Here is a 27,518-nt window from a genome sequence, read left to right on the forward strand (position 1 = left end):
CTTTAAAAGGAGAAGCCGAGCTGGTGTGTGCCTTAAAATATTCCACTTACAGGATAAGCTCAAAGAGGGAACCCATATCCACTGAGAACCTTGAAGTCACTGGCGACCTTGCAGGCAGCTTCTGCTCTGATGACATCTATCTAGTTGGTTGCTGCGTGTGCACACCCCTGAGAAGGAGTTCCTCCACTTAACAGTGAATCCGTATCTGTTTGGAAGGATCTCCCACAGACTGGCTTCTGGCCAGTACATTTCTCCTCCACACCCATCTCCTTCGTGTCCTGGGTGCCACGGGGGCACCATCCTAGCTCCAGACAACCACGTGAACACATTGGGAGACCTCCTTCCTTGAGGGACAAAGGAAGAGCTGGGCGGCAGGGAGTTTTGGGACTTAAGTTTTATGAGCCTCACACTCTCGGCTGAGTTTCTGTTCTCAGTCCCATGTGTTTACTAACCTGAGGCTCCGCCACCAGCAATGCTCCTTCTGAGGGTTTCTGTGTAAGGTAACATCCATGACTGCAGGCCTCGCTGTGGCCAAGCTAAGTGAAAACAGAGCAGTAGCTGGAAAGACAGTGGAGAGCCTCCACAATCAACACACTGATCGGGGAACCTGGCATCAAAACAGAACAGGCGTCAGAACAAGATCTCCAGGAAACGTCAGGTTGCCCCGGTGGGAATGGGTGGCTTCCAAATACTTCTCCAGTCTTGTTGCACTCCTCAAGATTCAGAGTCCTGGGACAGAGAGAACGCCTGGTCCGTTGGGTTCTGGGCCAGCCCCTCATATGTTCTGGGGTGGTGAGGACCTGGGAGAAAGACTCCGAGAACCCCTTTGGTCTCTGGAAGTGAGGACTCCTTGATTAACATTTTCCTGCATAATAAAAACAAAACAAAACAAAAAACATTTTCCTGCAATGAGGAGCAGGCGGGCCTCCAAGAGCAAGTTTGTGGGCTCCCTGGAAAGGCGGTTGGAGGCCTCCCCAATCCTCCAAAAGGTCCATGCACAAACATCGTAACCACTACTGGGTCCTTGCTTGGGCCAGACAGAGCCAAATACAACACGATCATCTCCTTGACTCCTTGAGATGGGCATGAATATTGTCCCTTCCAAGGTGCAAAAATGAAGACTTAGAGAGATTTAGTGAATTGACCAGATGGTACAGCTAGCGTGCGATGGAGGCAAGATTCACCTCCCTTACCCCAGCCTGGGGCCTAGAGTTCTTGTTCTTGCACATTCTGTAATCTCTATAGAGAAAATAGATAACTTGGTCTTTCCTCACTGATCAGATTTATTTAAAAGCACCCATAGCCAGGATGCATGAAACATGCAACTTCACACGTTGACATTTTTGTAGCTTATGCTGCAGCTCTGAGATCCCGTAATTTGAATTTTGCACATTACCCATCAAAAAGAAGGTGTGGCATGTTTTATGATTACACACGCTGCATGACTAAGCATATTCTTAAGGGGTGAGAACTATTCAGTTTTCTGCGTCTGATGATCGGAGGGCTTTCTTGCAAATGAGCTTCTGGTTCTGCACATTCCCAATCTTGTTTATTCTTTGCTAGCTGCTACCCGCAAATGGCTGGTGATGCTCGTATCTCCGCACATGCCTGGCCCTGCATTTTCCCCATTATGCCAGCTGGGTTGGCACAGCAGGCAGTGGGAATGCTCCTGGAAGCCATTCCTACACAGGGATAGATAATGATGGCCTAATGATGCACTACGAACCACATAAATGTGCCCCAAGAGACCTAAGCTGCAGGTGTCACTAACTCAACTTTTCCTTAGCTGGACCCCCCAATACCTGTGGCCTTACCAGTGTCGCCTGGCCTGAGGCAGAGGGATGGAGGAAAAGTTGGGGTAGAAGGTGAGAATGTGGCCCTCATGGATGTACAATATTAGCAGTTGTATCAAAACATGACTGTCTGAGCAATTTCTCAGGTTCTTTCCCCTGCCATGTGAGGGAGGGTCTTATGAGGGGCACTTACCCTGAGAGACGAGGTTACCCTCATCATTGACCATCTGCTTCACGCCAGCCACTCTGTCACTGCCCAGGGCAGAGAAGGGCCATGGAGCATGGGGTCCTGTGCTCTAGCTGTGTGACGCTGGGCAGAGCTTGGCTTCTCTGAGCTCCACTGCTGTAAAGCACTGTAAAGATGTTGGTTATTCCTTTTTTAAATTAAATTTTATTTATTTATTCAAGAGAGACACAAACACACACAGAAAGAGGGAGAGAGAGAGAGAGAGAGAGAGGCAGAGACATAGGCAGAGGGAGAAGCAGGCTCCACGCAGGGAGCCCAACGTGGGACTCGATCCGGGACTCCAGGACCACACCCTGGGCTGAGGCAGGCGCTAAGCCACTGAGCCACCCAGGGATCCCCAATGTTGGTTATTCTTATTAGCCAAATGAGCACTTACTGGTTTTTAAAGATTGTACGTATGTATGTATGTATGTATGTATGTATGTATTTATTTATTTATTTATTTGACAGAGAGAGCAAGTACACAGGAGGAGCAGCAGACAGAGAGAGAGGGAGAAGCAGGCTCTCTGCTGAGCAGGGAGCCCAATGTGGAACCATGACCCTAGCTGAAGACACTTAGCTGACTGAGCCACCCAGGCACCCCCAAATGAGCACTTATTAAGTGCTTATGGCATGCAAGACCAGTGCAGGTAGTGGGTGCTCATTAGATGCCTGGAGTGACTGATGAAGGACCCCCACCCCATAGGCCTCCTTGGGGCACATCAATCTGGGGTGCTGGCTCTAGGTGGGAAGGCAGGTGACGCAGGAAACAAAGAGTGCTCCACGCTCACCTGCTCCTTCTGTCTCAGGTCGGTGAATGCCAAGGGGGAGCCAGGCCAGAGGGTCCTAGGCCTAGACACACAAGTACCTCACTCCGGGGACTCTGTTGCCTCCCGCAGCACAGATGCAGGAGATTTGCTGCCACAGGATAACCACAGGGCTGGATACTGCACGGCAGGAAAAGGAAAAGAAGCGTCCACTCCTTGTTCTGGGCCCAGGAGACTGTGGCAAGAAAAGAGGTGCGGGGAGCAAGGTGTGCTGACAAGTGTCCCAAATCTTCCCTTGTAAGGCATTGGCCCTAGGGGGGAGAAGTGTTTCCACCAGGTCTAGGAAGACCTCGACCTGTGCAGCCACACAGGCCTCTGGGACAGAGCTGCCTCCAGGCTGCCCCCGCCTCGAGGGCGCAGCTCCATCAAGGCCGGTTGTGCATCTCCAGTGAGGCCAGGCAGAGGCTTCTCCTGTCTCAGCGCGGCCTCCCGGAGGAAAGCAAGCAGACCGACTCTGGTCGCCAGGCGTGGTGGTGCAAGGCGACCCGAAGGCAAAGACCAGGGTGGAGTGATGGCCTGGGCCACGTGGAGGACGAGGCAGTCTCTGGGCTCATGGCCGGTGATGGACACAGTTGGCTAGCCAAAGACTGCAGTCATGAGGGGATCGGCAGGACACCTGGGGGAAGGCTGATGCCACCAGCACATGCCCAAGGACCAGCATCAGGCCATGAGGTCACAGGAACCATACCCCGCCTCCTGTACAAAGATGTTGTTGTAGGGAGAGAGAGAGGCTGGGAGAAGGTGCTGTCTCGGTCAGGTGGGTGCTGCTACCCACCTGCAGGGACTCTGAAGAGAATCAGCTTTCAGCAGGCCAGGCCTCAAAGCGAAGGTGTGCCCTCTGTCCGTACGTGCGAACGGACAAACTGAATGTCATCTTCCCAGCTGAGTCCCATTCTGAGAACCAGGACACACTGTGCCGTGGGGGCTTTGGCATAGAGGAAGGGGGCCCCGGCAGGCAGGGCAAGAAGCAAGTCTTTGGGGCTGTCAACAGCAGGCCAGACAGGCCCTGAGCGGGGCAGGCATGCAGATGCACGGGCCCAGCGGCTCTCAGGCCCCCTCCTCGGTGCCGGTGCCGGTGCCGGTGCCAGTGCCCGTGGAGAGCGTCTCTCTCCCCTCCAGCTCCGGCTCCTCCCTCAGCGCCCTTTGCAGCACGGCCCCCAGGGGCTCCTGCAGGCCCCGGCGGCCCCGGCTGCCCACCACGAAGTAGATGATGGGGTTGGCACTGCTGCTCACGGCTGAGGAGAAGGTCGCCATGTGGTGGAACAGAGACTTCAGCTCCAGGGGCAGGAGCAGCCAGTAGAAGAGGAACCAGCTGATGCCGAGGGGCAGGGCGCAGATGAGGAACACCAGGACGGAGGCCAGGGTGACCACGTACAGTCGCGTGGGCTGGCGCTGCCGCTGCCACTGCCGTGAGCTCCTCCGCACCAGCACGAAGAGGGTCACGCTGGATGCGGTCATCACTGGGGTGAAGACCCCCATAATGAGGGTGCTGAAGGTGGAGTCCACTATGAAGCACTGCTCATTCTTGAAATGCCAGAACTTGCTGCAGAAGAACGAGGCCAGCATGTTCATCAGCAGGAACACGGCCCAGAGCACGGCACACACCACGGCTGACAGGTGCTGGGGCTGGTGACACTTGTACCAGATGGGGAAGAGGACAGACAGACAGCGCTGCGTGCTGATGGCCGTCAGCAGGCCCAGGCTCACTGTGTAGGCAAAGTACTTCATTCTCTGCATCACCTCATAGGCCAGCAGGCTGTCTTCTAGACAGATGGTGATGGCCGTGCAGAGGAGGAAGAGGAGGTCAGCCACGGCCAGGTGGAGGATGTACGTGCAGAAGGGGGTCCTCTGCATCCGGCAGGTCAGCAGCCAGATCACCAGGCTGTTACCCATAATGCCGCACACGCAGGTGAACATGGCCAGGATGCTCAGCACCACTTGAGCCTTGGGGCTGTCTGAGGAGTCCAAAGTGGGGTGGTATTCTCTGCCCACCACAATGCCATGTAGGACTTCCCTCGTGGGGCTGTATGGGGCATCCAGCATGGGGCTATATGGGGTGGGCTTCAGGATCTGGCTGCCGTTCAGAGTCTGGCTCATCCTGTGGAAGGTAGGTGGACCAGTGTGAGATTCTGTGTTGCTTGGGCCTCAGGGGACTTCTGGAAGCCGTGCACCCCAACTTTCCTGCTTCAGGGCTCTCACCAGGGTTCTGTTTGCAAGAAACCACAACCAGGAGGCTTGACCTGTTGCCCACTCCCCTGACTCCCACTGGTTCCCACTGGTTCCCTGCTGACTCTACCACCCCCACCACGACATACCCGAAATTGTTTTAGATGTGCTCTGTCAAGTTAAGGGGTTCTCTTGTGTTTTGAGTTTATTTGTTTTAATCATGAAGAAGTGTTGACTTTTAGCAAAGGCTTTCTGTACATCTATTCATTTCATCAACTTCCCCTATACAGCTCAAATCCTATGAAATTGGCACCGTGGGGGCAATTATGTTTGATTACACTCCTCACTTTGCAGCACACAATGAACATCAGGTCATTTAAAACCACATTAAACTGTTGTGTGTGTGTTTCCATCTTCATCCCCATCCCAACCCTGCGGCCCTCTTGTCCTAACCTGTCTAACATATGTCCTTGGACCTCCAGCCATCTTTCCAAAAAAGGTGGGTGCCCATAAGTTTTTTAATTTACAGAAATATCATTGTGATTTAGAATTTATGCTACTTTTCTTCACTCAACACTATGTTGTTGTTGTTGTTTTAAGGATATTTATAGGTGGCTGTATGGACAAGTTGTGTTTCATCTTACCTATCCGCTTCTTCAGTCCCAGGATGGTAGAAATGCTGTGTCCAACATCCTCATGCCTGTCCCCATTGGATTCAGCTCAGGATTTTTCTGGGATGTTCCAGGAGTGGATTGCTGGGCCAGAGGACACGTGCATGCTTAGCTTCACTATTGTCTGCTTCCCTCCCTGGATGGCTGCATCAGGGCTCACTTCCACCGTGGGACAGGAAGGGTCCTGTTTCCTCTTTCCCTCACCAATAATTGCTGCCACGTGCTATCCTGATTTTTGCTAACCTGATGGCCACAGAGTGGATTTTGCTGATGTGTGAACTTGCATTTCACTGATGACAGTGAGCTTGAGAATCAGTTCATTTACCTGCCATGTAACCTGAACCATGAGCTCAACAGCGGTTGCCCGTTTTTCAGTTGGGATACCTTTCCTTTCCCTCTTGATTTGCAGGCTTCTGAATCCTTGCTGGGTTTAGACCCTGCAGGTGTCATTCTCTGAGAGCTCTCTTCAGTATGGTAGCTTACTCTGTTGTGAGCTTGAGTGTGCTGACGTGCTTGATTTTGATATAATCAACTCCCATACGTGTTCACCCCAAAGTGTTGCAGCTTTTGGGTCATAAGTTATTTCATGTTCCTGGGTGAAAAGGAAATCCCCTTGTATTTTCCTCTGTTATTTTTATACTTTTTTCCTTCCAGAATTTGGTCTTGAATCCAGCTGGAACTATTTTTGTGTGGGATAAAGACAGCTTAATTTTTCCTCCATATTATGAGCTAGTTTTCCCAAAACTGTCTCCCAGACAGCCTGTCTTTTCCCTGTTGACTTATCAAGTTCCTGTTTACACACACAGGACTCTTTTATGACTTTCTGATCTGGGTTTCTCCATTCTTACACACTTTTTATGCGTGTGTGTTTAAAATATATATATGGGGGCAGCCCTGGTGGCCCAGCAGTTTAGCACCGCCTTCAGCCCGGGGTGTGATCCTGGAGACCCTGGATCGAGTCCCGCTTCGGGCTCCCTGCATGGAGCCTGCTTCTCCTCTGCCTGTATCTCTGCCTCTCTCTCTCTCTCTCTGTCATGAATAAATAAATAAACTCTTAAAAACAAAAAATATATATTATGGTTTTGTGTGAGCTCTGGGCATTGTGTGGCTGACAGCCACTCAGTACCTGTCCCTTGCCCTTTTCATGAAGTTTCATCCTTTAGGGAGACCACCGAGTTCCGCCTGGCTTTCCCCATTTTGGTGCCACTGTTCAGAGAGCACCTCCAGGCAGAAAGCCGGGGTGATCACAGGGCTCACCTCTTACATTTCTCCTCAGAGTTCACAGTCCCGGGGGCCTCTTGTCCGATATCTGAACACAGTTGTGTCTTATATTTTCTCCAGTGTTCTGGTTATTTACAACGGGAGGGCTGGTCCAGCACCAGTTCCTTCCTTGTGGCTAGAGACAGAAAAGCCTCTATTACATTTTCCTCTTCATCATTGCTGGTGTGGAGGAACACTGTTGATTTTTGTCACTTTTATTAATCAGGCGAGTGTCCTGATTTGTTGTACCATACCTATCAGTTTTTCTGTTGATTCTCTTGATTTCCTGTGCGGCTATGCTCATGCCTCTAATTTCTTTTTCATGTCTTATAGCATAGCCCAGAACATCTAGTACTCTGCTGAGCAATAGTCAGAATCAGGCATACTTATCTCCTCCCTAATCTTGAAGTTTCTCTATCAGATGTGTTCGTTACTCAGAGTTTGTGGTATTTTCTGGTATCAAGGTGAGAAAAGTTCCCTTCCTCATTGTCTGAGAGTGTTTATCATAAATGATAGAATTTGTCACAATTTTTTTTCTGCACCCACCTAATCACTTTCTTTTTTTCCTCCCTTTGTCTATTTATGTGGTGGATATATAGTGGTAAGTTTTCTGGTGTTTATCCGTCCTTACATTTTTAGGTTAGACTGTTTCTAGTTTGCTCTGGACACCCTTGGGTGTCCTGATTTTGTTCAGAAAATTTTCACCCATGTTCATAAGTGAAATTGGCCCATAATTTTCCTCTCTGTTACTCTCCTTGTCTGTTTTTTATTTCAAAGCTGTAAGGTTATATACTTGTTTCATAAAATGACTTGGAGAGCTTGCCTTTTTTTCTCTACCCTCTAGAACAATTTGTATCATGTAAGGATTATCTTTCTTTGAAGATTTGGCAGAAGGTAAAGCCATCTGGTCTGGTAATTTTTATGTGAGCATTAGTGGACATGCATAGCTTTGTAAAAAGCAATTACAACTGTGATTTATTTACTGGTTTAGGTTTATTTAGATTTTGAATCTCTTCTTGAGTTAGAGTAGGGAATATTATTTTTTTCTGGAAAATTATTCATGCTTTCTGGTTTTACATTTATTGATATAATACTCTAAATACACAGTATTTTCTTATTATTTTTAACCCCAATTTCATCTGTCATTTAAAATTTGTGCAGTCATTTTTAAAAAAATCAGTTTGCCAAAGGTTTGCTTTTTCAAGAACTGCTTTTTTTTTTTTTTTTAATCGTCTCTATTACCTCTTTGCTTCTGATTTTCTTAATTGATGCTTTTACTTCTTCCACTTTTTTGGATTTACTTTGTGATTGTGTTTTCAGCTTCTTGTGTTGAATGCTTAGGTAATTTTCAAATGTTCTTTCTCTAACGGGTATTTAGGGCTATAGGTGTACTCCTAATTATTTCTTTAGATGTTTCATGAGCTTTGGTATGTAGTATCTTCATTGCTGTTCACCCCTAAATATTTAAAAATTGAAAGCCACTTAAATTTTTAAAATTTAAATTTTCATAACACTACAAATTCATACATTCATAACACTACATATTCATAACACTACAAATATTTTTATCTGCTACAAATAAGTTTTGTCATTTTTCTCTTCATTCTTTTTGAAACTTTGTTAAGTAGGTACAAACCCAAGATGATCCTATTATCCCGGGGCAAATGTATCTTTTATGTCATGGCCCTCTTCTTTTTTAATACTTAGATTCACTATCAGACATTTGGCACTGGCTTCTGTCGGGGATTCACAGGATTTCACTGGTCCAGGAAAAGGTTTGTGATGGGGCTCATGGCTTGGAGATTTGGCATCATGAGAGTACTTTGTAAATTCAGACTCTATGCCTGTGAGTGCTGCAAATTTGGGGCTTTCGCTACTCAAGTCAATGCTGACTCTGCTCACACACTTCCCACAGTCTCAGGCAGAGGGGTTATGTTTTCTCCTGCATTTCTTTGTATCCACAATGGGAGCGTGGGTGGTACCATGACACACAGTTACCAACCTCCACAGGTGCCTTGTCATTATAGTCAGGGGTCCCTCCCTCAGGTTCCACAGAAATGTAAATAATATCTATCAAATGTATACGTGTATAGTGCTATACGTATGTAACACATATGGATATAGAATAGCACATGTACATCTATATGCACACACATGTACATAATATGTATACACACAGCACAGATACATGTATAGATAGTACAGATACATACATAAACACAGCACATATGCACACACACACATGGCCCAGGTGCATACATACACAATATGCACATACATGTATATACGTGTACATGCACACAATACATGTACGGCAATGGCCACGACAGACAAAGCTGATTCTCACAGAACTCACAGTCCAGGGGAGGAAATATAACAATACATACAATTATCCTTTACCCCCCAGAGGGGTATATAGCAATGTGGGGACCCAAAGGGCAGGTGGGGCTTGAAGAGGCCCTGGTAGAGGCCAGGTGGAGGGGTTGCTGTGAGGGACCCACTGAGGTCCCTGCAGGGGGACCCCTGGCCCCTCCCCAGCAGCAGAATGCAAGCGATCCGTCCCTGCCCACTGCTGGGCTCAGCGAGGGAGAGGCCACACAACCCCATGCTAAGTAAGGAGTGTCCGGGCCGCACTCTCAGGGAGGGAAGACGTGGGCCTGTACCTGCTGCACATTGCCACCCCTGTCCCATGCCCGACCCTACCTCTGGGTGCATGCAGAGCTCCCCTCCCACCCCCTGCTCTGGTCAGGGATCCAGGGACCTGGACAGGGGCCCTCAGAGCACCTGGGCTTCTTCCCAGTGGTCTCTAGATAGCCCACCCACAGGGACGGAGGGCCGACCAGGCCAGTGCTGTTCTGGGGCCTGGGCTGCCAGGCATGGCTTGCCACTCCCCCCAAGGGATGCTGCTCTGAGGGGAGACCATCGACAAGCAAGAGTATGAAGCTTCAGGTGTGGCTAACTCACAGAGGTCGGTGTGCAGTGTGGGAGGGGATGGTGGTGTTGGTGGGGCGGCTCCAGCTGCAGGGACCCCAGACACGTTGAGGAGGCGGCTGTGGACTCGGGGAGTGTGGGTGACCTTTTGAAGGGGTTTGTTGTAATGGGCAGGTGCGTGGGGAAGGCAGAGAAGTGGGACCAGGAGGCTGAGGTTTGAGCAGTAGTGTTGGGAAAGCTCTCACTGCCCCTGGCATGTGGTCTGGAGCCACTAAGCAGAGGGAGAACTGAGGGCGCAGGCGAGGCCATGGCTGCAGGGGGGTCCTGGGGACAGCGGCGGTAGGATGGGCAGGTGGCTGGGAGCTGGGCATCGCCCAGGGGAGAATTAGGGAACCCGCTGGGTGTGACCCCAGGCAGGAAGGCTCCTCCTTTCCTGCAAAGAAAGAAAGGGTCAGATATTGGGATTGAGGAAAGAGAGGAGGGATTTGGGGGGTCAAAGTGAGAGAGGACCTCATGCTGGCTTCTATTGACTAAATTGTGTCTCCCTCAAACCATCCGTTGAAGCCCCAAGCCCCGATGTCAGAGATAATTAAGGCTAAATGAAATCCAGAGGGTGGGGCTTGATCCAATAAGATTAGTGTCCTCCAGAGACCAGACACTGGAGCTCCAGGTCACTCTTCCTCCGCACTGCTGCCTTCCCTCTGATGGGCTTGTCCCCAAGCTCTTGGGTATGTCACTGGGCCTGTGAGCACCGGGGACAGCCCTGCATCTGGCTTATGCCTCTCTGTGTCCTCCCGGCTGCTGACCCGATCTCTGCACGTAGCAAAGCCTCAGTGACGACCTGCCGTTGGTGATAGTTTAAGATATAGTATCTGTTGAGTTAGCTTTAGTATTCCTGTCCTCTGAAGCTTTTTTGAATTTTTATCTACCCCACTGAAGACTTAGAGGAAGGGATCATTTCCCGCTAATAGTGTTTCTCCTTGTACTTTTTATTTTATTTTCTTTTTTTAAGATTTACGTATTTACTTATTCATTCATGAGAGAGAGAGAGAGAGAGAGAGAGAGAGACATAGGTAGAGAGAGAAGCAGGCTTTTTGCAGGGAGCCTGATGTGGGACTTGATCCCCAGACCTGGGATCACGCCCTGAGCCAAAGGCAGATGCTCAACCGCTGAGCCACCCAGGCATCCCTCTCCTTGTACTTTAAACATGAACAAAGTTATCTGGACGAGGTGGTAAAACGGTCTTATTTTTTTTTTAAGATTTATTTATTCATGATAGACACAGAGAAGGAGAGAGAGGCAGAGACACAGGCAGAGGGAGAAGCAGGCTCCATGCCGGGAGCCCGACGCGGTACTTGATCCCGGGCCTCCAGGATCGTGCCCTGGGCCAAAGGCAGGCGCTAATCCGCTGAGCCACCCAAGGATCCCAAAACGGTCTTATTTTAAAAGACCTGCACAGTGAAGAGGAACTAGGCTTTGCCTTCACCCTGCGTCTCACTGTGTGTGATTACACCCTTGAGGGTTCCTTTCCTGAACATTTCCATATAATGTTTTTATATTAATGAAAGTCTATTACCTCGTGGTCCTCATGAGCTGCTTTTCCCAAAATGACCTATGTGTCTTCTTAAATTGTGCTCACTTGACACTTGCCTGCCCCCCTCTGTCCTGGCCCTGGCTCTCACCACTGATGGGGGCTCTCCGTGGGGCTGGTTCCCTGGGAGTGATATGAACTTGTCACCACTTTAAATGGTGAGCTAGGCTTCATTAGTCCGTTGTATTTGGAAGACGCCAGTTTGGAGAGGTCGATGCACTTGTTCCAGCCATCCAGGTGCCCCTGACAGAACCAGGACTCTTGTCCCTGGTTATTTGCAAGGCATTGCCCATTGCCACCATGTTCTCCTCCACCCACAGAGTAAAAAGTTGAGGCTCTCACCTGCTCCCGATGTGGTGCTCAGTCCTTCAGGAAAGGGTGGCCAGCTTCCGGTGCTTGGTTCTGGCTCCCGGGAGCACCTGCACTTGGCCCGGGCCCTTGACCTGTTCCTGCCCCGGCCCTGCTTCTGGATCTGCGGGGCCGCTCAGAGTTATCCTTGGCTGCTCCCCAACCCCAGCCGAGTAGGAGTCCTGTTCCAGGGATGCCCCAAGAACCCTCACTCTGCTTTCTTTGAGATGCTGGAAGGGGAGCTTCAGACATAAGTGCAGGAAGGCGCCTGCCCCACCCACTGGAAGGCCTCCAGACCAGCTGGCTGGGGGCTAATGGGTCTGGGCAGGCGTGGACTCCCTGACTCCCAGTCCAGGGTGGGACATGCCTTCAGGGAAATGAGCACAAGGCTGGGGGGCCATGAGGAGCCGTGGGGGTGGGGTCCACCCCTCTCCTGTGCCATCCTGGCAATGCCTCCCTTCCTGAAGGCCACCTGGGAACAGCCAAGGAGACCTCAGAGCATTAGCAGGCCCCATCATCTCAGAGTTAATGCTGAGCCATGCAGGGAAGAGGGGCTCTTGTGGGCTGAGAGAGAGGCCATTATGTCTACCCACTCATCTGCATGGAGAGCCACTCTTGGCTAATGGACCTGCCCAAGCAGGAAGGAACATAGGCCTGGGGTCCAGGACCACATTTCAAGTCTGAGTTTTGTTGCTTATTAGCTGGGGAACTGTGTGGTTTAAATGACCCCTCTGAGTGTCCAAGTCCTCACTGAAATTCACAGAACCTCTTCGGGCCTCTCTTAACTCCTTGTATACACCACAGAAGACAAGAGGGAGGAGATCATTTCAGCCCTGAATGGGGATCTTTTCCCCACATTGGCTGAACCCAATTTCCTGCCTGATAAGTGAAGAATCCCCATAAAGCTGAGCCCTCTCTTGGGGCAGGATAGAGGCTGACCTCCCAGCTATGTAGCTTGGCATGCCAGGCAACCCCCGGGGACCTGACAGCTGCTTGGGGTCCTGCACACATTGGGTGACTGGTAGTTGAGGCCTGGAGCTGTCGTGCTAATACTCCCTGCCTGACCCTGGAGGCAAAGAAGAGGTAGGTGTGGGAGACCCTGGGCCTCAGCTTTGGAAAGAAATATGAGTGAAGAGAGGAGAGATGGGGAGCTCAGCTGCTGAAACTATCACCAATGCCCTATGTCAATAACAGGTGACTCAGGACAGAGAGGCTCCATTGTGCTCACGGATGTTCCCAGGAACATAGCCATCCCGATTTTAGAGGAATGGCTCAGACTATCCCAGGCTCTTATTCTGCGCTTGCTGAGCCAGGGCCATGGTGGACGTCTTACCTCCAGGAGGTAACACATAGCCTGAGAATGGGCTGGAAACACGAGGCCTCAGGCCCAGAGACAGACTAGCCACCCAAGAAGGCACGAGCTTCCAGAAGGCAGGAATTCTCATGTTCTTATACCTTCCGTGCCTAGAACAGTGCATGGCAGATGCAGATGCTCATACTTCTTGACTAGTCACAGTCTGACCAACAGAGTTCCTGGATCCGCGTGTCCAGATCCAGCTGTTCTTGGACCCCTTCCACACCTGGACTTTCCAGTGGCACAAGCCAATCATGGTACTGTGAGCCTGAGTTCATCCGCGTGTATGCACCTCAGTGGAGATTTTGTCACTTGCAGCCAAGAATCCTAACCAGTGGGGAAACTCATACCTGGAAGAGGCATGTAGCAAACCCTGCCCTCATATGTGCACTTGACTGGGTCCTGGTGGGTGACAGGACTGTCAGGCCCCACCTGCCACCTTAGGCCGCGTGTGTCAGGAGGCAGATCAGCTCTGCTTCCGTTCCCCAGGCTCACGTGGGTGTTGACAGGATTAAGCTCCTCACAGTTCCTTGCTGGCTCTTGGCCAGAAGCTGCCCTCAGCTCCTCACCCTGGAGCATCTCTGGTTTGGCATCTCACAACATGCCAGCTGATTTCATTAAAGCCAGCGAGGGGGACAGTCTGCTAGCAAGGTGGAAGTCACAATCTCACGTAGCCTAATTATTTTTGTCCCATTCTATTGGTTAGAAGCAAGTGTCCTGGTCTGGCCCAACCTCACGATATGAGATCACATGTGAGGCTGTGAGGGCCGGGAGGTGGGTGACGGGGCACCATCTTGGATTCTGGCCACCATGCTGCACCTTGCACTGGTTCCTGCCCAGTATGGAATATGCAATGGGCTAAGCATGCATGGTTTCTGTTCTTTCCTTTCCTAAATGCAATTTTTAAAGAATCACGGTTATTCCACTGTGAATTGTGCGTCTTGACAGTGGCAATCCTTTCCTGTATTGGTCCTGGAGAACGTCTCTCTGGATCCCATGGACAGAGATGCTAAGAGCCCACAGGTCCTGGGCTCAGTGCTGGGGAGGCAGTCCCCGGAATTGACTTTGGATCCTCTCTCTTCCTGGGGGGAAGGAGAGTGCATAATACAACTATGCATTTGGGGTAGGAGCATTTAGAATCCTCTGTGGGAAAGAAGTGAGTGTGGCAGAAATCACTCATGGAGTTTCCCTGGTAGGTGAATCAGTAAACTTCCTAAAACACCCACATGCTCCCCACCCCAACCCCAAGCTAGATCAAACTCAGTTTCTGTTACTTATCCCCAAGAGTCCTGGCCGACAAGCTGTTAAAATCTGCCCAGGAAGCAGATCCGTCATCTCTAACCTATATATGGTGCAAAGCAGAGGCAGGTGGTCACCCCAGGCTGCAGGCAGGGTCGGGGTGGGGGGCTGGGTGCTCTGGGGCACTGGGACATTTTTGTTCTTTGGGCAAAGATGGGAACATTCCACAGACTGGTTTGGTGAGGACACGGGCCTATGTACATGTCAAAGGACATCGAGCTATATATTAAATGGGTTCATTTTATTGTACGTAAATTAGACCACTATTAAATCAATCACAAAGATTTTTTTTTCTTTTTATACAAAATCTGCCTAAGTAGGGGAGCCTTCTCCCGAATTGCCAGGAAACTTTGCGCTGGCATTCTGACTCATGGGAGCAGACTTTTCCATGAGTCTTCGTTCTGTGAACTGTGGCGTGTTGTTGTTCTCTCGAGCCCCCACTGGCTTCCGACGTGAGCTCACTGTGCTAGCATTCTGAGTTGCTCCGATTAGGGAAGATCTCTACAATGTGTTTTTGTAGCTTCCTGGTCTTGTGGCCAACATGTTTCAGGGTGCATTTCCTTGGGCTGGGCTTCTTTCTGTCTGTGGAGAGGCTGGACCGTATGTGGACCCATTCCTTGGTCCCACCTTCTAGAAGGACCCCGTGGCTGGCTCCTGGGAAAGACAGAGTATCTCGGCGGAGGATTCTGGACCAAGATGTGCATGCGCATAAAGATCTCGGGCTTCAACGTTCTGGCCCCACATACAAAACTCAATTATCTCAAAACCACAGCTGGCAGGGGACGGGAAACAGTGAGGTGGATGCCAGAGAGGCATTCCATTTCATCTTACAAAGACAGGACAGGAAGACGGGAAGAGGCCTCAGCTTTCAGGCCATGTGCCGTGCTGTCTGCTGAACACATGTCCCTTGCCAGTCCCTTGCCTGCTCCGGCCACCAGCAGCCTGAGCCTGAGCTGTCCCCTCCTTTGGTCTCCAGTGATGGATGGTGGCCTCTGATAGGGCCAATCTGGGTTCTCCTTGGGCTGTGATGGGCCTGTCCTGTCTACTCCACGCGGTGTTGCTGGGGACCCAGCTGCCGATGCTTTGCTGGTGGGAACACCAAAGCCAGAGGCCTGGATTCCAGGGCAAGCAGACAGCCACCAGGGCATTTGGACGGTGCCTGGGGCTCCACGCTGGGTGCTTGCAGGCTGTAGGTCGAAGCCCATCTGTGCAGATTAGATGAGCTCTGCAGCTGGAGCTCTGAAATGGGGGCCCACTGCACACAGTAGGTCCTCCGCAAACGGCAGTCCGTGCCTGAGTCATCGGGGCTCGGGATTAGCTCTTTCCCCTAATGTCCCTCCTTCTTGGCCACCCTGCTCCCTCCAGGCCAGCTAGCTCCCGCCCCCCGCCTGACCAGGCATTTAGGACAGCTCCCCCGGACTGTGCCTGGAATGTGAGAAAAGCCAGGCCCGCGGCTCGTGGGTGGCAGCCCCGTCTCCTTGGACTTTCCACATTTGGCACCTGTTTATCCCTTTCATCATCCGGGAGTGTGCTGGTGCACTCACTTGGTGCTGTGTGGACAGCTGTGGCTGGAAGGAGGGCCCCTTCACCCTCTGGCCCACGTATCCGGGGGTGGCAGCAAGTCCCACTAAGTAACAGCTGGAGCAGCGGGCTAGGGAGACAAGTGCTCCTTCCCTGTGCGCCACCTCTAGGCCCCTTGGCGGGTGGGTGGCGACACCTGCTCCCTGAATTCCGCTGACCCGGAGGTGTCAGAGGGCAGATGGCCAGAGCCCTTGCTGCAGACAGTTCCGGGTGGATATCTGTGATGCCCGGGGCCCTCTGCTTCCTGCCTTTACCAGATACCCAGAGAGAAGGATGCTGGGGTTGGGCCTGGCTGAGCTGCTGTTGGTGGGGTCAGCGGAGGCACATCTGCCCCATCCCTGCAGCCAGCTCCCTGGCCCCTTTGTTGATTCAGCACCAAAGTGGCCTCCCTTCCATTAACACAGATGAGAGGTAGCCCAGGGTGTGGGCGGGATGTGCAGGCAATCCTCCGGGGGGTTGGCAGGAGAGGTCTTGCTCCCTGGAGAAACTGTAGGGTCCGCACCTGAGAAAGGTTCAGAGGCTGGGAGGGGCCGATCCCTGGGGTTCACCCCCTACCCTCCCAGGCCAGCACCCACTAAGCATGGGCAAATAGGTGTTCCCTGGGGGGCCAGCCCTTCCCTGACCTCCAAGCCCTGTGGCGAGTGAGGGCTGCCAGCCTGACCCTTGGGCCTGGGCTCTGAGCGGCTGCAGCTGGACCCAGGGAGGGTGCTCCCTTCAAGCTCTTTGGGGAAGGATGGGGGTAGCTCCCCCCTTGGCCCCTTTCAGGACTGGAAAGCATTTCCACCCCATGGAGGGAGGCCTGCTGGTAGAAGCTTTCCCTGTGAACGGGTCCTGCCCCTTGAATGTGTCCTCGGGACCCCACTTGGCTTCTTTGAGTCCCCAGAAGTGTCAGATATGAGGCCTCCAAGTCTGCTTTTCCGGGATTCCTGGACTGGCTTGTGGGGAGGCACGGGGAGTGTGGGAGGCTGGGGAGCATGCACACCAGGCTGGGGGGCGGGAGAGGCAGGCACACTGACTTCCACTTGCCTCCAGACACACAGGATCCTCTCTCTGCAGAACAGTGACCTCGACTGGAGGAGCAGCTGGGATTGTTGGGAAGGAGAGCAGTGGTCTGGAGAGGTTGGCAGGGATGAGGGCAGCCACCTGGGGGGCTGGTCACCAAGAAATGCTCTGGGATGACTAGGGTAATGCAGAACACATCCAAGGTCTTCAGCGGAATGCCAGCCCCCAGACAGGCCTGCAGGAGCCTGGTGGCACTGCTGCTCCCCAGGTGGGCAGGCAGTTGGTTCCGTTAGCCACCTGCCCTCTCCCTGCCCTCGCCCTACCCTCAGCAGACAGGGGCCTGCTCCCAACCTGGGCCACTGGTGCCTCTGCCCTGGTCTTTCCTTGGGCCCATGAGCAGGTTCCTCTCAGAGCTTCCCTGCAATGGGGCTGGGATCCTAGGCTGGACACCTGGAGCCCAAGATGGGCCTCTTTGGGGGCTGGCTGGAGGCAAGGGGGCAGTCGGGGAGCCTCTGGCCTGGCCCAGCCCCTGCCTCAGAGAGTATGGGATGCGGAGCAGCATTCTGGACAAGTAGCAGTAGGAGAAGTGGCAGCAGCCCAACCCAGGGAGCCTCTGTGTGGACACGCTCTGCTCCTTATAGGCAGGGACTGTATTAGCCAGCACAAGGCCTGGCACTGAGTAGACCCGTGATGAAAACTTTGCAAGGGGAGCAGGGGCTGCTGAACGGGTGAGAAAGGACATAGGCTTCAGCCGACAGGACAGTGTGGCTGACCAAGGCTCCATCAGAGGGCTGGATACCCTGCCAGGAGAGAGAACACTCCAGAGGTGTCGACAGGTCAGCCCGGAGGCAGAGCACCGGAGCTGGGGTCCAGAGTGGGGGGGGGGCAGAGCACAGAAAGGCGCCCAAGGGCCCTCACTGTGGGGCAAGAGCATAAACAGGAGACAGCAGGAAGCCTTGCTCAGTGCATGATATAAAACGTTTATTAATATGCATTTATTGTTTTTCGTAAGACTTGCGTTGGCTACGCAGGGCCACTGTGCTTGGAGGTGGGCTGGGTGGCCAGGTGGACCAGTGCCCACTTTCGGGGGGCGGGGTGGGGCTGGAGCCTAGAGGCCCCGGACAGTCGGCCGAGTCTCGAGGACCGACACACCGTGCCCTCCGGGAGGCTGCCCAGGGGCTGGCCCGCGGGGAGTCAGAGAGCAGTGGCCTGCCCGAGCTGGCCAGAGCTCCTTCCTGCCCAGCTGCTGGCCGTGACCCGAGACTCCTCCACTGAAGTCAGCAAAGGATTCATCGAGACATCGTGTGCAGAAGGACGGAGCTGCAGGGCGGGTGAGCCAGAGCCCTCTCCCACATAGCACCATTTCGTTCCGGTCGGCTCGCCAGCACTGCTCGGAGGGCACAACGGAGAGACCGGTGCCCTGATGGGGCGAAGCTGCCGCCCCAAGGGGCGGTGGGGGCGCCTGTGTCATCTTCAAGGAGGGCTGATTTAAAGGGGCAGGAGGTGGATGGGGCCGGGTGACCCCCGCGTCTCCTTTCCTGACCAGCCTGGGGGGAGGAGGAGCCCCACCCTCCGGGGGCAACTTCCCAACCATGGGCCTCTGACCATAGAGAATTGCTGCGGGAGCCTGTCCGGGTCCCAGGGCCTGTTGGCAGGGGGCTGCTCAGTCCACCAGCCACCCCCAGAGCCTCCGGCCCACGGAGAAGGAGGCATGAGGGGCGGGAAGCAGACTCTCCTCCTTGTGCCTGGGCACCGGGGCACTTGCCAAGCTCCTGTCCTGTGGCAAAGGGTCTCTGGGGGCCACGGCCCCTGCCCCCTCCGGGTCCTGGCTCTCAGGAGGCGTTCCCGGAGGGGCACTGCATCTCCATGGTGACCGTGTTGGGGGTGCCACCCCCCGCCTCCCCCAGCTCGGCGCCGTCCCGCAGGGCCCGCTGGAAGACCACCCTGAGCGGCTCCCACAGCCGCTGAGACTTGTCCCTCCCGGCCAGGAAGTAGATGACCGGCTTGGCACTGCTGTTGATGCAGATGCATAGGTCGGTGACATACTCGGGGAAGGGGGCCGGGATCTGGAAGACCCAAAAGAGGAACCAGTCGATCCCCAAGTAGATGGAGGACACGAGGAAAACCGAGACCATGGCCAGGATGACGTGGTTGAGCTTCGCGGAGCGCTGGCGCCGCCGGGCCCGGCACTCGACGCGCAGGATGAGCAGCAGGCAGGGCAGCACCATCAGTGGGCAGAAGACCAGGAAAAGTAGGATTCCCAGAAAGATGTCCACGTGCCTGCAGGCCGCGCCCGAGCCCTGCCGGCCCAGGAACACGCACAAGTAGTTGTGGATGCTGGTGACCAGGAGCGACAGGGTCCAGAGCAGGGTGCACACCACGGCCGACAGGCGCTTGGGCCGCCGGCGCCAGTACCAGACCGGGAAGAGGACGGACAGGCAGCGCTCCGAGCTGATGGCCGGCAGGAGGCTTACACCGGCGACAAAGGTGCAGAGCCCCAGGACCCGGGACACGGCGCGGATGTAGTCGGCGAACGTGCCCAGGAAGCCCCCCGTGTTCAGGATGGAGAACACGGCCTTGCTGAAGAGGTAGCCGACGTCGGCGCCGGCCAGGTGCAGGAAGTAGACGGAGAAGGGGGTCCTCTTGATGGAGAAGCCGAAAAACCAGAGGACCAGCCCGTTGCCCACCAGGCCGCAGAGACAGAGGAGCAGGAAGATGTAGTTCATGACGGCCGGCGGTGGCAGCAAGGCGATCTGCTCGATGGTCAGGAAGCCGCGGCTGTAGAGCTCCGGGGCCTCACTCCCGCCGGGACACATCTGTGCAGGTGCAGAGGGGAGACACCTGTGATGCCGGCCGGGCCCCACTCCCCAGCCTGCACCTGCGTCCGGGTGCGCTGGTCCTGAGTCTGGGCTTGTAGGGTCCCTGGTCTCTGTAACCAGAGCCAAAGACAACCCTGCTCCCACGTAGTGCCACCACCCTGTGCCCCAGAGGCTGCTGCCAGCGGCCTAGAGGAGTGACAGTGAGAACCGTCAGTCCCCAGTAGAGGCACAGGACTGACCCCCAGTCAGAATAAACTCTGGTCAAAAAGTGTCCGTGTCAGGAAAGTTAAAGAACAGCTGAGGGACCTTTCTAGATTGAAGGAGAATGGAGAGCCATGACCAAGAAATGTGATGCTGTGTCCTAGATTTTAGAAGGGCCCTGTTGGTTGTTGTAAAGTATGTTAGCGGGGTGACGGGGAAATGTGGGTAGGGTCTGTATGTGTGTATCCTGGTCCTGCCCCAACGTTAGATGTTCTGAGCAGGAACATGCCCTGTGGCTCTGCACTGGAGGGTCCTTGTTCTCACAGGGCTACTTGGGCCCCAAGGGGCTTGGTGGCTGCAACTAATTTTCCAGCAGTTCTGGAAGAGTCTACCATGAGGTGCATAGAGGGGAAGCACAGGTGGCAAAGGCTAACGCTTGGTGAGGGGCATATGGGTCAGCCCGGGGCTGTCCTGGCACGTTTTCTGTACATTTGCCATGTTCCACACTAACACATGAAAATATTTATTCAAAAAAAAATTAAATAGGTGCACCTGGGTGGCTCAGTGGTTGAGCATCTGCCTTCCACTCAGGTCATGATCCCTGGAGTCCCGGGATCAAGTCCTGCATTGGGCTCCCTGCAGGGAGCCTGCTTCTCCCTCTGCCTGTGTCTCTGCCTCTCTCTTTCTGTCTCTCATGAATAAATAAATAAAATCTTTTAAAGAAAGTAAAACAATTAAGTAAAATAATTGACTAAAAAAATGGACGTTGGCCCTGACTGGAGCAGGAACCTAGGTGTCCCATAGCGGGATCAGAGAGACCTGGGGATGAAGAGGTGGTCCCTGCAGGGCCAGGGTGAATCTGGGTTTCTGGATCAAGAGGGATCTGGATGCACCTCGGGGCCTCCCTGGGGAGGTGGAGACCCCAGGCTCTGGGGAAGCACTTTGATACTTGAGCTGAGTATCCTGCCTGCAGGGTGTGGGCTGGGGACAAATGCGTGAAGGTGGGCCCTGTGCAAAGGACCATGGGGGGGCAGGCGGTGTTGCAAAGTGGAGAACACCCGTCCTGAGCACAGTGAGCAACTGCTCTGCTCCAGCCGGTGGGTGCTGGGGGGCAGGGGGGCAGCTTGGAACGGACCACAGGCTGAGCAGCCCGTCATCCTTCCTTCCCTCCCCAGAGAAGCCAGAACTCTAGATGGTACTATGAACTACCCTGATCTTTAAAGGGTCACATTTAGAAAAACATCGTGTAGGCCAAATATAACCCATCTACAAGCTGGATTCATTCTCGGGCTATCATTTTGACCTCCTGTTCCAAGCGACAGGGCTGCCCAAGCACTGTCACTCCCTCCCCTCAGCCCGGCGGGCGTCACTGGTCCCCCCAGCCCTCCTTCCCACAGAGCCTGAACCTGACGCCCCCACCCCCTCCGATACCCCCCGCCCCAGTCTAAGGCTAGGTATCATTCCCATCGCTCATGACTCTCCCCAGAAGAAAACAAATGGAAAGGTTCTTGAGGCTGGGACAGTCTGTCACCTTCCAGAAGTCTGCCAGCTTTGCCAGATACCCCATAACACGGGTGTGTGTGTGTGTGTGTGTGTGTGTGTGTGTGTGCTTCTATCAGGGGAGTCTGCGAGCAGAGAGTGGGGGTGTTGGCCAAACTTCTGTGAGGTCAGGGCAAGCACGCTAAGGGGGTCCTGTTAGCCCCCCATCTCCCTCTAGGCACACTTATTGGCTCGGCATCTCTGTCTGTCTATCTGTCTGTCAACCCCCCACTGGCTGAGGCTGCTTTTTACTCAGGCTTTCCTGTTGGTGGCTTTGACGACTCCGGCCACAGCCACGGAGCACCAGACAAGCCCACGCCGAGGGATCGCTCAGAGCTTCTCGCAGGCTGGAAAAAGTCTGCAATCCCCTCCTGGGAGTCGGAGCGGGAGGGCCGGGTGAGTCACTGGGCGTGTAGCTGCCATCCCCGGCCACATACTGCCTTGTAAAATGCGGGCTCTGGAGCCTGGCCCCCCTCCCGGGGCTCTGTCTTTCCTCCGGGGATTTCTGGAGACTTCTCCCCAGCCAGTCCCATCTCTGCCTCTTGTGGCTGCTGTTCCACAGTGGTCTCTGGGGAAGGAGGCCAAGGGCCACAGGCCCCGGGCAGGAGTCCAGGCTCTGTCCCCACCTCTGGGCTCATCCCAGTCAAGTTCCTATGCTGGCATGGGCCTCAGTTTCCTCAGATGTGAATAAGGCTGCACTAGACAGACTCCAAGGGTCCTTCCAACTGGGAGAGTGTTCTGCCCAGGATTTCGAAGGGAATCCCAGAATTTTCCAGGACCTCAGGGAAGGAGGGGGCTGGGAAGTCCAGAAGGGGCAGCGTGGCCTGATGTGATGTCAGGGTCTTGGCCACAGCTGGTGCCCGGATATATGCCCTGATCCAGACCCTGGCCTTGGGCGGGTGGTGCTCCGGAGGGCACATGACATCAGGGCCACTTTGGTGCCAGCTTCTCAGGCCTCCTGGCAAGGCCTGGCCACGGGACATAGCTGACCACCCCACCTCTGCAGGGGGGAGACAGAACACGGGCCCTCGAGGTTGTAACAGCTCACAGGGTGGGCTCGGGAAGGGATCCGGTTGGGGGACCACATAGCCCTGAGGGTTGCTGCCCACCTCTTAGTCCTGAGACAGGGGATGGGCCCCGGTGGCAGAGTGCAGGGCGAGCAGATGCTGGGCTGAGCCTGCCCCTCCCGCCACACCCGGCCCCGCAGGGCTCCGAGCCCCCTCCGCTGCCTGGAGCACTTGCCTTGCCCCTGGCTCCAGGATGGGCCTCCCAGGAACAGTTCCCCACCATCTCCAGGCCTGGCCCGTCCAGACTCCTCACGGCTCTGCTCACCGTGCGCCGCCCGCACACCTGCCCTGGCAAAGGCAGAAAGGGTCTTGTCAGGGCAACAGGGTTCTCCACCTGCCCCAAAGCCCCCTCCACCTTCCAGACCCCTGTGCCCTCCGGCCCCCCAAGGGCTCTCACTTTGGAGGAAAAGCAGGCAAACCAGCACCCAGCTCACTCAGAGCCTCCGAGGCTGTGTGGAAGGCACGGGGACTGTCCTGTGGAGTCCAGGGCGGTAACATCTGCTGCACCACCCTTTCCTGCCTGGACTCCTTATGCACCCCTTCATCACACCCTAGATGCTCACTGATGCTTCCTTGGGCAGAAACCCCACTCCTCACCCCTTCTTGCTTGATCTGTGAGACTTCTGAAGCCACATGGCTTCTGGGGACATGCATTTATATACACACAGATTTGCCGTGTGCCTCCTTTGTGCCAGCCCTTGGTGGGATGGGGTTCCTGGCAGCCAGGCCCAGCAACCTGGTCGGGCCCTGTGTTTGTAACTCCTGAAGGTGTCTGGTCCTTCCACAACACGTGACTGCAAGGCAGGATAACCTGGTCATCCTCAGTATCACTGTCACCACCATTGACCCCTCAGATAGTGACTCCCCGCCAGGAGTGGAATGCCATGCCAGCCAGTCCATGGCCATCATCCCACTTGGTCTTCATTACCAGCCATGATGGGGGCGGGGGGGTTCCAAGGCCCAGGAAGGTGCAGTCACCTGCCCAGAGCTCACGTGGTAACAGTTGTACCCACCGTAGTTTGGGAGATTTGTGTATCATTGAGCCCAGAGAGGCTGTGGAGGAGGAGCAGCTGGAGGGAGCAGGCCGGGAGGGCACTGCCATGGCCCCGGCTCCAGGCGGGAGGAAGGGCAGCTGTACGCAGCTAGGACTGCAAGTCAGAAGGCCTGGGAGTGGTGACAGCCCCCAGGAGGGGCATCCCTGCCTGATGGAGACTGCTCCACCCTGGCCAGGCAGAGGTCACTGGCCCACGTGCTCCAGGTCCCCTTTGAATTGAGTCTGGTCCCTCAGTCTGAGCCCTGTCCCAGCAGGCAAGCCCCTAGTCCTCCCACTGTGCAGGTGGGGAAACTGAGGCTGAACCACAGTGTGCTGGGACTGCCCTCCACCCAGAGGGAATGCTGGGCTGCTCAGCCAGCCTCCCCTGGAGTTCCTTCCCAAACCACAGCGGCCCTGCGCTTCCCTCCACACCCCGGCTCAGGTGAGACCCAGGCAGGCATGCCTGTCATCAGCAGGGAAGGGTGGCCAATTGCACGCAGCTGGCACCCTCTTTAATGCTTGACCTTCTGGAGCCGAGGCAGGGGGTGTGCAGGGACCTGCACTTGCACCTGGACCTGCACCTGGACCCAGGCCCCCCACCCCCTGCAGCCTGGCTCCCCTCCTGGCCTTGGCCCCCCAGAGTGCTCTTCGCCCCTACTCTTGCACAGTGTGGCCATGAGCCTTGTGGGTGTGTGGCTTGTGGGTGTGGTGAGCGCACATGTATGCCCAGTGTGCGGGTCACAGCACCGCCTGCCGTGACAGTGTGGGCAGCACCAATGGCCTAGGTGGCTGTCCACGGGGTGGGAGCCCTGGTGCCCCAGAGGAAGTGGGCGAGTCTGGTGCGTGTGTAGTGTGTGCAGACAGATAGCATAGGCTACCAAATGTGTGTCTAGAGCCCCACGCCTCCTCCAAACATAATCTTGATTCCAGCCAGGCCACGGTCCCCACTGCCTGGGACAGGCCTTATGCTCACCTGCACACTGGGCTGCAAGCTACTGGCCTCCACCATCCCTCCTGGTCCCCGATGGATTCCCACTGTACTTGGTGGCCCTTCTGGTTGCCCACCACCCCTAGGCCTGGGCCCTCAGGGATGTCCTGACTGCCGGCCTTGCCCTCTCACCTCAGCCAAGCTAGATACCCTCCCGCCCACCCTCCCACCCCCCGGTACAGAGACGCCTCCCGGGGCAGCCAGCTTAGGGTCGGCCTGTGATGACCAGCTGAGCCCAGGCATGAAGTAAGGGCTCCTACCTCACCCCGCTGATTGCTTCCATGTGTGGATGCCCCTAGTGTGTCCCCGAACTCTCCTGCCACCTTGCCACGGGTAGTCTGGAAGGCGATTGCCCTCATACAGGGATCTAGAAGCCAAGCGGACCCTAGATGGGCCACAAAAAGACCCGTGTGTGATGCGTGTGACGTGTGTGAGCAGCGTGTGTGAACACAGGGGAGTGTGTGTGCTCCCTGGGTTGGGATCTGGCCTATGACAGAAGTAGCTCCTACTAAAGCAAACAGAAAAAGCAGTCAGCTCTGCGCACTCCTGACCCCCCCTGCAAAGCACAAGGCCTCAAAGGGTCCGGCCACCTATCCACCTTCTCTCCTTTCACCCCACCGTACCACAGCCCAGTGCCAGATCTACCGGGGACCCTGATGGTGACAGTGAACCTGACGGTGACGGCGGTGAGGCTGTCCTGCAGGAGGCCTAGGTGGGCACACTCAGGCTGCAATCCCCCAACCCGGCTTCCCGGCCCCTCCCTCCCAGGTGTCACAGCCGCCCTCCACCCCAGGGATGCTGCGGTTCCCATTCCAGGGCCAGGGTCCCCAGCTCAGCTCACAGCTCCGATGGAAGAGACTAATCTGGGGACTCAAGAGCCAACAGCGCACCAGGCGCCTGGGACAAGGTGGGATTGCAGCCGCTCCGCCTCCTGTAGACGCGGCCGGCCAGCGAGCTGCCTGCGCACAGTGGGAGCAGTCTCTCTGCACTTGGGATGCTGCCGGCTGGGTGTTCCCTTCCCGCCCTTCCAGAAAGCGGACTTGGATGGCGGGTGAGGGTGGGGGTAGGGACAGAGGGCGAGCCCCCACCCCTCCCACTGGGAGGACAGAGCAGGAGTGGGAGGTGGAGGCCAGGGTGGGGGACAGGCAATGCCAGGACGCCAGGGCCGGTCACCGGTCACCGAGGCTGGGGCTGTCAGAGCCTCAGAGCGTGCTGGAGTCTTCTCTGGGGCCTCAGGCTTCCTGCTCGGAGCCACGTGATTCCTGGGGGCTGAGCGCCCCGACAGCACCCACCTCCTTCTCCCTCCCTGCAGCCTTCCCTGGGCCCGGCCGTGCAGCTACCTGCGCTGTCCTGAGCGTCCCAGGTCTCCCCTTCACGGAGCGCGCACCCGCCTCTGGCCGGGGAGCTGCGGGGCGGCAGGGCAGCCCCGGAGCCTCAGAAAATGGGAGCTCGGGGCGGAGGACAGCCTTTGCCTGCCTGTCCGCCTGCCTGCCCGCCTGCGGAGGAGATGGCTTGGGGAGCAGAACCCGCCCCAAACCCAATTCCAGGCCAGGAGGGAGGGGGAAGGAGAGGAGGACAGGAGGAGGGGCTGAGCCAGGGCTGGGATGAAGCTTCGGGAAGGAATGCCGGGCTCGGGCTCGGGAGCAACCCCTCTTCCCCCAGCCTCACTGGGAACTCAACTCCCCGCCTGGTGACGTCATGTTGGCCCGAGCACTGCTGCCAGAGTCCAGCTGTTAATTTCAGTTGCATCCTGCAGCTCAGCTCCGCAGGGCTGCCCCCCAGAAAGCTCGGGGCTGTGCACTTGCTTGGTTCCTTCCTTCTGCTCCCACTGGGTCTTTCGGGGGCGTGCAGGCCACGAGGGACAGACCCCCACCCGCTTGTTTAAACGTCTTCAGGAGCTGTTACAGAGAAGCTGGGAGGTAGCAAGGTGAGGGCTCCATGGAGAGGGAGGTGTAGGCACTTTTGAGACGTAGACTGGCAGCAGGACAGCAGTGCCACCCAGGGGTCAGCCCATTCCCCTTCCCACCTGGAATCTGCCTAGGGCCCCCTGTCGGCTCATGGAACCAGGAACCCCCTTTCCCTAGCCCTAATAGCAATCAGATGGCGCAAGTGGAAAATCACAGCACTTTCCTTGGGGAGGGGGGGTGCGGTTGGCGGGCTGTGTGTGCCTGCTCCGCGGGAGGATGAGTCAGGCCTCCCCCCTACCCTGCGAGCCTTCTCAGGGTCCTGGGAGCAGCAAGCCAAAGTCTGAAAGGGGATTCAGGAGCCTCCAGGTGGAGGACGGAGGTGGTGAGGACTGGCTTCCCAGGATGCTACCTGGGAAGGCCCCCCGCCCCAGCCCGGCACCAACTTTCTCATGGCCCCGGGGAGCGCAAGGGAATTCCCCTCTGCGCCATCCCTGTGGGAGCAAATAGTGCCCAGACTGGGGGTGGGGTGGGCATCTGGAAGAGAACCCAGAAACAGAGCTTCCCTTGCACCTGCCCGGGGAAATACAGCCTCCTGCCCCTGGAGGAACCTGGTGTCCCTGTCCAAGTGCAAACCTCAGAGTCGAGGGGGCAGTCTGGGACTGTTCTCTGCATGGTCCAGCTGGCCTTCTGGGGCCTTTGTTTTTAAGGAGAGCATGAGGGGAGGGCTCCAGGATGCTGAAGCTCTTGGCCCCGCCCAGGGCTGAGAGAGGGGCTGGGCCTGGAGCAGGCCGCGTGGTGACCCTCCCGCCTCTCCCCTCCTCTGGGGCAGGCCAGCTGGGGCCCAGCTGGATTGCTTGTTTACGTGGGGAGGCCAGGGCAGTGCGGGGGGGGGGGGGGGGGGGGGGGGGCGGGGGA

The 27,518-nt window shown here is 55.6% G+C and overlaps 2 protein-coding genes across 8 annotated transcripts; both read right to left on the reverse strand.

Annotated features, from left to right (window-relative positions):
• Positions 1-3,893: 3,893 nt before the first annotated feature.
• MRGPRD (MAS related GPR family member D) lies at positions 3,894-4,943 on the reverse strand. The gene has a single exon (XM_072792025.1). It carries the CDS (start codon positions 4,941-4,943, stop codon positions 3,894-3,896), a length of 1,050 nt encoding a protein of 349 aa, XP_072648126.1.
• A 13,066-nt stretch (positions 4,944-18,009) lies between these two features.
• Positions 18,010-26,302, reverse strand: MRGPRF (MAS related GPR family member F). 7 transcript variants are annotated; one of them, XM_072790271.1, is made up of 3 exons: positions 26,037-26,299; positions 22,851-22,958; positions 18,010-19,865 (listed from the first exon to the last, which is right to left on the reverse strand). In XM_072790271.1, exons 2-3 carry the CDS (start codon positions 22,896-22,898, stop codon positions 18,882-18,884), a joined length of 1,032 nt encoding a protein of 343 aa, XP_072646372.1. In that variant the 5' UTR covers positions 22,899-22,958; positions 26,037-26,299; the 3' UTR covers positions 18,010-18,881. The 7 variants fall into 7 exon arrangements, with proteins under 7 accessions (XP_072646372.1, XP_072646370.1, XP_072646373.1 ...); XM_072790269.1 differs by having other exon boundaries at positions 22,851-22,963; XM_072790272.1 differs by lacking the exon at positions 26,037-26,299 and adding an exon at positions 25,538-25,907 and having other exon boundaries at positions 22,851-22,963.
• Between the last annotated feature and the right edge of the window lie 1,216 nt (positions 26,303-27,518).

The sequence above is a fragment of the Canis lupus genome, chromosome 21, assembly GCF_048164855.1.
Source record: "Canis lupus baileyi chromosome 21, mCanLup2.hap1, whole genome shotgun sequence".
Classification (NCBI taxonomy): Eukaryota; Metazoa; Chordata; class Mammalia; order Carnivora; family Canidae; genus Canis; species Canis lupus.

Coding starts and splice junctions, on each gene's coding strand:
- MRGPRF (XM_072790271.1), bottom strand. CDS start 22,898: ATGGTGGGGAACTGTTCCTGGGAGGCCCATCCTGGAGCCAGGGGCAAG. Junction 19,866..22,850: donor ATCCTGGAGCCAGGGGCAAG/GCAAGTGCTCCA, acceptor GCACCTGCACAG/ATGTGTCCCGGCGGGAGTGA.
- MRGPRD (XM_072792025.1), bottom strand. CDS start 4,943: ATGAGCCAGACTCTGAACGGCAGCCAGATCCTGAAGCCCACCCCATAT.